Below are 9,786 nucleotides of genomic sequence, written 5' to 3' on the forward strand. Positions count from 1 at the left end.
CTTTCCCTAAGGGCAACTGGTGGCAGGGAAGTGGTGGAGTCTGGTGACTAGTTTCTACTGCCATTAAGTAGATCACAAGGAGGGCCTCTCAGATCAGTTTTGTAATCAGGAAGTGTTCAATGGTTGGAGAGGATGCCATTAAATTCCTGCAACCCTGCACAAAGTGCATGCATTCCTCCACTTGAATTTCTGATCCTTTACCTCCTTTTGTTTTGCTACTCTGGCCAGTCTTCTCAGTGCTCCACCCTGTGTGACTAATTTTTCATTATTGCTAAAATGATTTCAAGCCCCAGCCTCAAACCTGAGTCCAGCTCAGTTTGTGGCTAGAACCCTCAAGCCAGCATTACGCAAAAGGGCATAATCTGTTTATTAAGCCACCTATCACTGGAACTAAAGTTTCTATGCACAGGAATTAACCCTGGAAGGAAGTGGGGACAAAAAACCTCACAGATGGTTCAAAGTTCTGTGGTATTCCAGTACACTGAGTCAAAAAAGTTCATTCTGTCACAAGGAGGGAGTGGAAGAAACAGAGGTGCTGAGTGACTGTGTGTCTGTAATGTGCAGGTGCAATTGGCTCCATGTGTTTTGGAGAAGTTAGGCATGAACAGTATATGTGGTTCTGAGCCAAAGCTCTGCTGATTGTATCAGTGCTTCTCAAAAGTCTTTCAAACAGCCTGTGAGTCATTCCTCCCGCTTGTAAAAAGTCACAGAAAACAAATTAGGCCTACATTTCTTGTAACTATAAATACTACTGTTTTCAAGTTATAGCATTATTGACGTGCAAAATGCTCTACCACCTTCAAGGAGTCCACATAGTTACAAAGCAGTTGTAGTTTACCCACATCTGCTGATGCAAAAGTCTACTCCAAAGCCATCAATAAAAAATACACACACACATTTGTACATAAGAGATAATATGATAATCCTCTTCTACACCATTCTTTATCACGTAAGTTCAGCATTGTGACTGATTCTTATGTGTTCAGTTTAAGATGAGGTCTGCATAGTTAGCAGCATTTTATTTCATAGTGCATGGACACTCCTACCAGGTTACCAAATGCATTCTTTTGTTCAAGGACTTTGTGTTCTGGAGAGACACTTGTTTCACTTAAAGAAATCCATTTAAGAAAAGCCACATACCGTTCTATTTAGCGCGTTAATTGTTTCACGTAGCGTAGCTTCACTGAGTGCTGTCCTTCTAGAGAGTACTTCTTCATGTTTACAGCTGTATCTCCAGGTGACATCAACAACCTCAAGCACAAATTGAAGAAAATAAAGCAACCAAAAATTCCCACGCATCTTGCTTCATTTAAAGAGGCTAGCTAATCAAAGTATGTTTTTCTATAACAACTCTGCAAGTTACACGAAGATGGAATACATCACGCGCTTGCCTCAGGGCAAGTTTGGTCATTATTAACTTCATTACTCCTACCTCGTCTTTGGAGAACGCAATTATGTAGGAGAGCTTCTTTCCCCACCCAGTTTCATAGAGAAGAGGTTTATCACAGACATTTTCACAGGGATCACAGTGAAGCCATCTTTTCTGAGATGAAGAATATACTTCAGTCCACACATGATCTACGTAACAGAGGCCAAGAATAAACAATGAATTGTAAGGATAAATCCTCCCTTCCAATATTGTAGAATATTGTAACTTCGATTTATTAAATGAAGGAACAGATGAAAGAACATGGTTTCTGTTCATCTCCATTCAGAAACACTACCAATGCTTTCTCTTTCTGTCTTAGGATCATAGTCCCTTAGATTCAGCTAAAGATTGTATCATTCTGAAGTCAATCATCTAACTTTACTTGCAGAACTATATTTCATCTCATCAGGCAAGACAGGAAATTGAATTTACAGCCTTTGTTAGCCGAACAACATAACTCTATATGCTGCCTGATGGCTAATATAATCAGAGAACCATAAAACAAATAACCTATTTTTGCATAGGTTTGGATTAACATTACGATACCGCAGAATACTGATACCTGTACAGTCCCAGACATATCTAGCTTCAAACCCTACAGCTCTGCAACACAGTGTAAAACAGTTAGCCCACTCGCTACAGCGTCCACATCTGGTTTCCAGAAGTTTTTCAGGGTGGTTATACCTACAGGAGAAAAACAAAATAAAACCAGAGTAACTGAAAATATATTTAATCTTTCAAAATCTCTACATCTTGACTATCCTTGTGATTATTTGAACAGATTTCAGTGCCATTCAGTCCACAGAAAATAATGGAAAATAGCAGCAGGTTTGTAGCAGCACTGAAATGAATCTCTTTTTTTTCAGTTTCCAAAAATGACTGGTGTGCTGGTTCTTTCAATAGCAAAAATATAAAAAATGTGAATATTTGCCCTTTCGCTAAAGACACAGCGAAAGACAGGCATTACCTTTTGTGATCTCTTAAGAGGTGAAAGTTTCCCCTGAAATAAAAATCTTCCTACACGCTATGCCAATAGTGACATTTTATTTAGAAGTTATACTCTATCAAATTAACAGTGAGAGAAGAAAATAAGACAAGTATATTCAGAACCAGGCCATGGAAAAGAAAGTAATATATTTTTTTCAAAAATCTCTAATCTTATAGGGAATTACTGGTTCATCAACCATCATGTCATGTTACTTAGAATGGCTTCTCTAATCTTTCAACCAACAACTTATCACTTGTTCACTAAATGCACAAATGCAAAGCTGTTTCTTGAAAAACAAGAAAAAAAGACAAAGCAAATCTGTGTATGCTTACCTCGGGAATCTGTTAGAGAACTGGCACTGGTTGCAGTAATGCTTTTCCACTCGACTGACGATCCATCTTCGCTCATCATCGGTAGGTAACAGGTCATCTCTTTTAGGCATTGTTGGCCCACCACACCTGCTGCAAGGAAGATTATTTACCCAATGAAAAAAGTCATTCTTAAACCAGTCCAAGAGCTCCAACAATAAGAAGTCCTCTTCATTCACATGTGCACCTGTAAAATTTACACAACGCATGGTTAGGTCAAACAGAAAAATAATTTAGTTGAACTTTACAGTAACTACATAAATCACCACATATGGTCCTTTATTATATTTTAGAAGTCTCATTACAAAAAAGCTTCATGTGTTACTTATGCACACACATACAAAAAAATCTAAATTCTCAAGACTGAGTAACATCAAACTGTTTATGTAAACAAAAACATGCACTCTTAAACACTACAGCAAGAGTGAGAATAAGAAATTGCTCAGAAAAACAAGCTGGATATGCAGTGAAGTCTAGTGAAATTCCTCATGCCTCTCATTCTTCCAGGGCTTTGGAAGAGAGTATTAATTCTTTTTCTGCTCCTGTTTCCAGCAAAGAAGAAAGTCTAAGAAGGTAACTTCCTGATGCAGCTGGTGAGGGACCCGACTAGGGAAAGTGTCCTTCTGGATCTGCTTTTTGTGAACAGAGGAGGACTTGTGGGTGATGTGATGGTGGGCATAGCGGTAACAGTTACTGAGTTTTCAATTCTTGCAGAAGTAAGGAGCAGGGTCTGGGGAACTGCAAGAGGGCAGACTTTGACCTGTTCAGGAGACCGGTTGACAGAATCCTGAAGGGCAAAGGAGTCCAGGAAGGCTAGACATCCTTCAAGAAAGAACTTCTAAAGGCACAGGAACAGGGTGTTCCAGTGTGCCATAAGATGAGCTGGCAGGGAAGAAGACCAGTGTGGCTGAACAGAAACCTTTGACTGGAACTCAGGAAGAAGAGGACAGTTTCTGACCTTTGGAAGAAGGGGTTAGGTCACTCAGGAGGATTACAAGGATTTCATAGGGCTGTGCAGGGAAAAAATGGCTGAAAAAAGACAAATGGCCAAAGCCCAATTAGAACTTAATCTGGCCACTGCCGTAAGAGATGGTAAAAAAATGTTTCTATAAAATGTTAATGGCAAAAGAAGAGCTAAGGAGAATCTCCGTCCTCTACGGGAGGTTAGGGGTAACATAGTGACCAAGGATGAGGAAAAGCTGAGGTACTGAATGCTGCCTTTGCCTCAGTCTTTAACAGTAAGACCAGTTGTTCTCTGAGTGCCCAGCCCCTAGAGCTGGAAAACAGGGATGAGGAGTGGAGTGAACCCCCAAAATCCACGGGAAAATGGTCAGTGAACTATTGCATCACTTAGACATACACAGGTCTGTGGGACTGGATGGCATCCACACAAGGGTACTGAGGGAGCTGGTGGAAGTGCTCACCAAGGCACTTTCCATCATTTATCAGCAGCCCTGGCTAACTGGGAAGCTCCCAGTTGACTAGAGGTTAGCCAATGTGACATCCATCTACAGGAAGGGCCAGAAGGAGGACCTAGAGAACTACAGGCCTGTCAGTCTGACCATGGTGTCATCACTCAGCACGTACAGGACAACCAGGTGATCAGGTTCAGTCAGCATGGGTTTATAAAAGGCAGGTCCTGCTTGAATAATCTCATCTCCTTCTATGACAAACTGAGCCACTTAGTGCATGAGGGAAAGGCTGTGGCTGTTGTCTACCCAGACTTTAGTGAGGCCTTTGACACTTTCCCACAGCATTTTCCTGAAGAAACTGACTGCTCGTGGCTTGGATACTGGATAAAAAAAACTGGCTGGATATTCAGACCCAAAGGGTGGTGGTGAATGGAGCTAAACCCAGTTGGTGGACAGTCACCAGTGGTATCCCCCAAGGCTCAGTATTGGGGCCTGTTCTCTTTAACATCTTTATCAGTGATCTAGATGAGGGGATTGAGTTGCAGCCTCAGTAAGTTTGCAGATGACACCAAGGTAGGTGGGAGTGTTGATCTGCCTGAAGGTCAGGAGGATTTACAGAGCGATGTGGACGGGCTGGATCAGTGGACTGAGCCAGCTGCATGAAGTTTAACAAGGTCAAGTGCGAGGTCCTGCACTTGGGTCACAACAACCCTCTGCAATGCTGCAGGCTTGGGGAAGAGTGGCTGGAAAGCTGCCCAGCAGAAAAGGACTTGGGGGTGCTGGTCAACAGCTGGTTGAATATGAGCCAGCAGTGTGCTCAGGTGGCCAAGATGGCCAACAGCATCCTGGCTTGTGTCAGCAATAGTGTGGCCAGCAGGAGCAGGGCAGTGATTGTCCCTCTGTCCTCAGCACTGGTGAGGCCACACCTTGAATACTGTGTCCAGTTTTGGGACCCTCACTATGAGAAGGACATTGATGTGCTGCAGTGTGTCCAGAGAAAGATGATGAAACTGATGGTCTAGAGAACAAGTCTTACGAGGAGCAGCTGAGGGAACTGGGATTATTTTGTCTGGAGAAAAGGAGGCTGAAGGTAGACTTATCACACACTACAACTACCTGAAAGGATGCTGTAACGAAGTGTCCCAAGTAACAAGCAATAGGATGAGAGGAAATGGCCTTAAGTTGCACCAGAGGAGATATATATTGGACATAGGAAAAAAGTCTTCACTGAAAGGTTTGTCAAACATTGGAACGGGCTACCCAGGGAAATGACGGAGTCTTCATCCCTGGGGGTGTTTAAAAGCTGGGACATGGTTAAATGGTGGACTTGGCAGTGCTGGGTTAACAGTTGGAATCTATGATCTTAAAAGACTTTTCCAACCTAAATGATTCTGTGATTCTGTAAATATTATTTTCCTATTTTTAGCTCTTAAACCAGGAGTAACAATTGCTTTGATTTCATAATGCAAAAGAAACAGACACTGGTAGCAGTCTAGACAACCAGGTGTACTATGAACAAGCATTCTAGAAAAACATACTATTTTACAACATATACTGCATGAACATGTTGAATTTGTTTACAAATTCGGCAAGCACCTTTGTCAGGTTACCCAAGCTAGACACAGGATGCCTTTATTTTTCTACCCTAGCCAATTTCACCATACTAGACCACCAGACTCCTCTGGCCCATTTTCCTGTGCTCACAATAGCTGCTAGAATCTACTCACACATTGTCACTGTTCTGCCACCTGGAAATAGCCCCATTTTCCCTAACAAATTTAAAAATCTAGTCTTCCATCAGAGATCCATCCCTTTTAACTCCTTAGAGTATTTTCTGCTCCAGTGCCCAGAGAGGTATTCTTCCTTATCAGAGTCACAAACATTCAAATAAGTTCTCCTATTAACTCCATCATCCAGGCCACACTGCAATCATAAAATAACCAGCTATTAATATCTATGTACTACAGTTTGCTTGTAGTCATAGGGCAGACAGGTCTGACTAATGAATACGAAGATACAGAAATTAATAGAAATGCTGTTTACAGGAAGTTGAAGAGAGGTGCAAAATTTTGCACTAGTTACTTTTTCAAGACGGTAAAGAAAAACTAGGTAAGATGTGTGTTTCACTTATTTAAGCTCAATTTGTACCTTCCTCTGAAGCACTCTTTGCTACGAAAGACTGAGGGAGGGGGCCTATCTCTATTAAACACATGTTGCCAAGACAATGAAGTGCATGAGAAAAGATCATCTGTTAAAGCAAGAAAACCTGACTTTAATTCTAGTAAAACTTCTGTTTTTACATATATGTGAAAAACATTTGTGCTGAAACACTCAGACAAGCACTTAAAGAATGGATATGCTTGTATATTCAAACTTTCTGCTAAAAACTGAATGAAAAGAGTTTGAGCACAGGCCATATCCTCTTTTTCTGGATAACATACAAACCAAAACCCATCTGTGAACAAATGACTGCTATCATATGAACAATCTTTTGGACTTTTTTTAAAATAAATCCTTCATGAAAACATGGCATGGAAAGATTGACATGTGTGATTTATTTGAACAGAAGAGAGATGCTTGTGACATGCAGCTATTTGACTGCACAAGCCATATTCCTAATGGAAAGTGGTAAAGGGAAACAGTAAAGAAGTCTGTACTTCTAATCAAATGGCTGAAATCTTCCCAGCCTTTATGAACAAAAAAACACCTTTTATGCATTGTAAAGGGAGTCCAAAAAACAAGTGTCTCCCAGCACTAAGCAGTTATTCCCACAGATGACAGTCTTAATACAGTGATACAGATAAATCAAAGCTGAAAGGGCCCACCACCTGTACATCTCATACGCAGTCCACTTCTAAAGGATTGTTTCTATAAAGCTCTTTAAACAAACACTTTCACACTGTCACAATGCAGAACAGTAGAGTTCCATCCCTCCACCTTTATTTCTATCTAAACCAAAGTCTGGAAGCCATTTTTGAATGGATCAGCTTGACGGCTTAGGAAGAAGCACCTGGAAACACCATCCTCTTCCTTCCTTCCCCTTTTTAATAACACACACAGCAGAACTAGAGCAGTCTAACAGCTACGCTTGTCCTTATTTTTAAGGAATTTAAAGAGTTTTCACTTATTATTGCTAAGTCCCTTTTCCCCCATTGCATTGTCCCACGCTGCTGAATGAGAACGCTTTTCTCTTGTTCACGTGGTTTCCTACCTTCCAGTACAGCTTTACAAAAAAAGGAAAATTAATAAGAAAATCCAGTGTGAAAAAGTTCCCTAAAGCCAAAGGCACAATTACATATTAGTTTGTGGTTGTATGAGACATCATAAAGTCATTTATTAAAACGGTAAGAGCTTATCTTTGGTTTGCAAATCAACGGGACTCCTATCAAGTCAGCAGAATTGCTTCAAACAGAGCATTCTATCCAAGATTCACAGTGAAAATGGTTTTTTGGTTTAAATATTGTCTTGGAAGCATTAACATTTCTCATACAAATAAACTTTCATTATATTGCTGAAACAGACCTAAAACTGTCACTTAAACAGAAATGACGATTTTAACAGAAAAAGTTTCTGTATATTCAAAACAAGTTTTCATTTAAGGAAAATATAATTTTCAGCCACTGATGACAAAAATACTTATGCCTATATTTCACTTCTAGCTCCAAGAGGATGGAACATGAAGCATGATGGCTATTCATTTAAGCATTAGTAAGAAAGGCGATTCTTTGTATCAGGTTGTGTCTTGGAAAGGCCTCACGCAAAAACTGCACCAATAACACCGCTTTAGAAAGAAAAGCGGCATTTGAAATTTTATTGTCTATTTGGAATCATAGTGCTCAAGGGAAAATTGCACCCCGACAATTTTAAAACAATGCCTACTCAAACGAGAAGTTTCCCTCCTCTTGTAGCTACTTCACTTTAGATGCAAGAAACATAACAGTACATGTTCAGCCCATTTGTTTCCCTAGCATTTAATAATTTGGAAATTAAGAGTTCAAAATTTCTATGTGAAAGCCATAAAGGATGGATGACAAATAATTAAATTTAAAAAATGGAAGTGAGGAGATAAAGGAGAAAACTTGAAAATTAGGAAGAAGGCAATTGTAGTTGAGAGACAGCATTTGGAACCTACAGACAAACACATGACCAAACTCACACACCTAAAGCCCTGTAGATATATGCATCGTCTGGACATTTGAAAGAATATTTCTAGTTTCACATACATTATAACTTGGTAGCATTACCTTTGTCTAGTCTTGTAGCTTGTGATAGCTTTTTCTGAGCTTTCTCTTTCAACTGCTGGAGAGGAATTGAAGCTAGTGCTTTCTGCTGAATGGAAGGATTCTCATACATCAACACAAGATGCTCAAATTTTCTTCGAAGTGTTTTCAAGATATCTGCAGCCTGCAAAAGGATTTTAAGTCACAAGATGGTTTATGGACTTCCACCTTAAATCAGAAGAATCAAGCTCTCCTATTTTAGTTTAAGCCTGTCACAACTCTGTACTCATAGTTACATTACATATTTCTTTACAGGTGAAATGTTTATTTGTAAACATATCAAGAAAACTTGCAGAGATCACTACACTAATTGTGAAGCCAGCTTTGTAATCTTTGAGCATTCTGAATGGTGCCCAGAGCAAAAAGTATATGATTCAGAGACAAAAAGACACCTCCAACAGCAAAACTTTTGACTGACTTCTCCCCCGTCCTCTCACTTTTTTTAGGCATTTACCCACAATCCAGAAAAGAACCTGTAGCTCATTCAATTTCCTAGACACTGCTGCACTGGTTTGCAGAACTATTATTGATGAACGCTGCTTTTCCATTTCTGATTCATGAATGCTGCCTGTCTATTTCTACTTCTTTCCCTCACAGATCAACTCTGATAGTGATTTGAATAGACAGACCTGTGACCATACACCGAACAGTGTATTTCACTAGAAACCAAACAGAACAACTGGGCTTCTTCAGTCAGTTACCCCAAGCATCACTTAGCGGCAACTACATGCTGCACCCAATGAGGTACACCCACATCTACTAAAATAGCTAAAGTTAGTAGTGGTGGAGTTAGTAGCTGAGCAAACTATCTACTCCCACTTAAAGGAAGACAACCCAGAAAGTGAAACGGGATTTTAAGATTAAGAGTCTGGCATATTTTGGGGGGAAGCCTAAGGTACTGCTAAATCACCTTTTCTCTACTGCTAGGTCATACTTCAGTCTTTTGATGAAACAAAGATGGTGGTTAACAAGGCTAAATGCCCACACTGTCCTGAGAACCCAGCACAAATGCAACATAATACACAGACGTGGGAACTCTCCAGAAGGTAATGTTTGTCAAAGGACCATTTAAATTAGATGTGATTATTTTGATGCTGGACAGTACTACAGGACCAGTCCTTATGCTTCATAACTGCTAAAACAGAACTGAACTGGTTTCACTCTTCTTGGAGCTCATCAGCTGTAGGTAACTGGTTTAACATCATAAACCCAATTGTGATCAAATTCACTTTTACGCAAGTTGAAAGAACAGAAATAAAGTGAGGGACTGCCAATGGAGTCTAGATCTCCACGTTCTGTCAGCTTCCTG

The 9,786-nt window shown here is 40.2% G+C and overlaps 1 protein-coding gene across 1 annotated transcript in view; it reads right to left on the reverse strand.

The window, feature by feature from the left end:
* Nucleotides 1-9,786, reverse strand: part of NGLY1 (N-glycanase 1) — a gene marked incomplete at its 5' end in the record, with an annotated part of 24,293 nt that overhangs the window by 9,645 nt on the left and 4,862 nt on the right. The window contains 5 exons of the mRNA XM_010133620.1: nucleotides 1,141-1,251; nucleotides 1,433-1,578; nucleotides 1,992-2,113; nucleotides 2,750-2,972; nucleotides 8,442-8,601. Coding sequence (XP_010131922.1) covers nucleotides 1,141-1,251; nucleotides 1,433-1,578; nucleotides 1,992-2,113; nucleotides 2,750-2,972; nucleotides 8,442-8,601 — 762 coding nt within the window. The remainder of the gene's footprint in view (nucleotides 1-1,140; nucleotides 1,252-1,432; nucleotides 1,579-1,991; nucleotides 2,114-2,749; nucleotides 2,973-8,441; nucleotides 8,602-9,786) is intronic.

The sequence above is a fragment of the Buceros rhinoceros genome, unplaced genomic scaffold (genome assembly GCF_000710305.1).
Source record: "Buceros rhinoceros silvestris isolate BGI_N320 unplaced genomic scaffold, ASM71030v1 scaffold3323, whole genome shotgun sequence".
Classification (NCBI taxonomy): Eukaryota; Metazoa; Chordata; class Aves; order Bucerotiformes; family Bucerotidae; genus Buceros; species Buceros rhinoceros.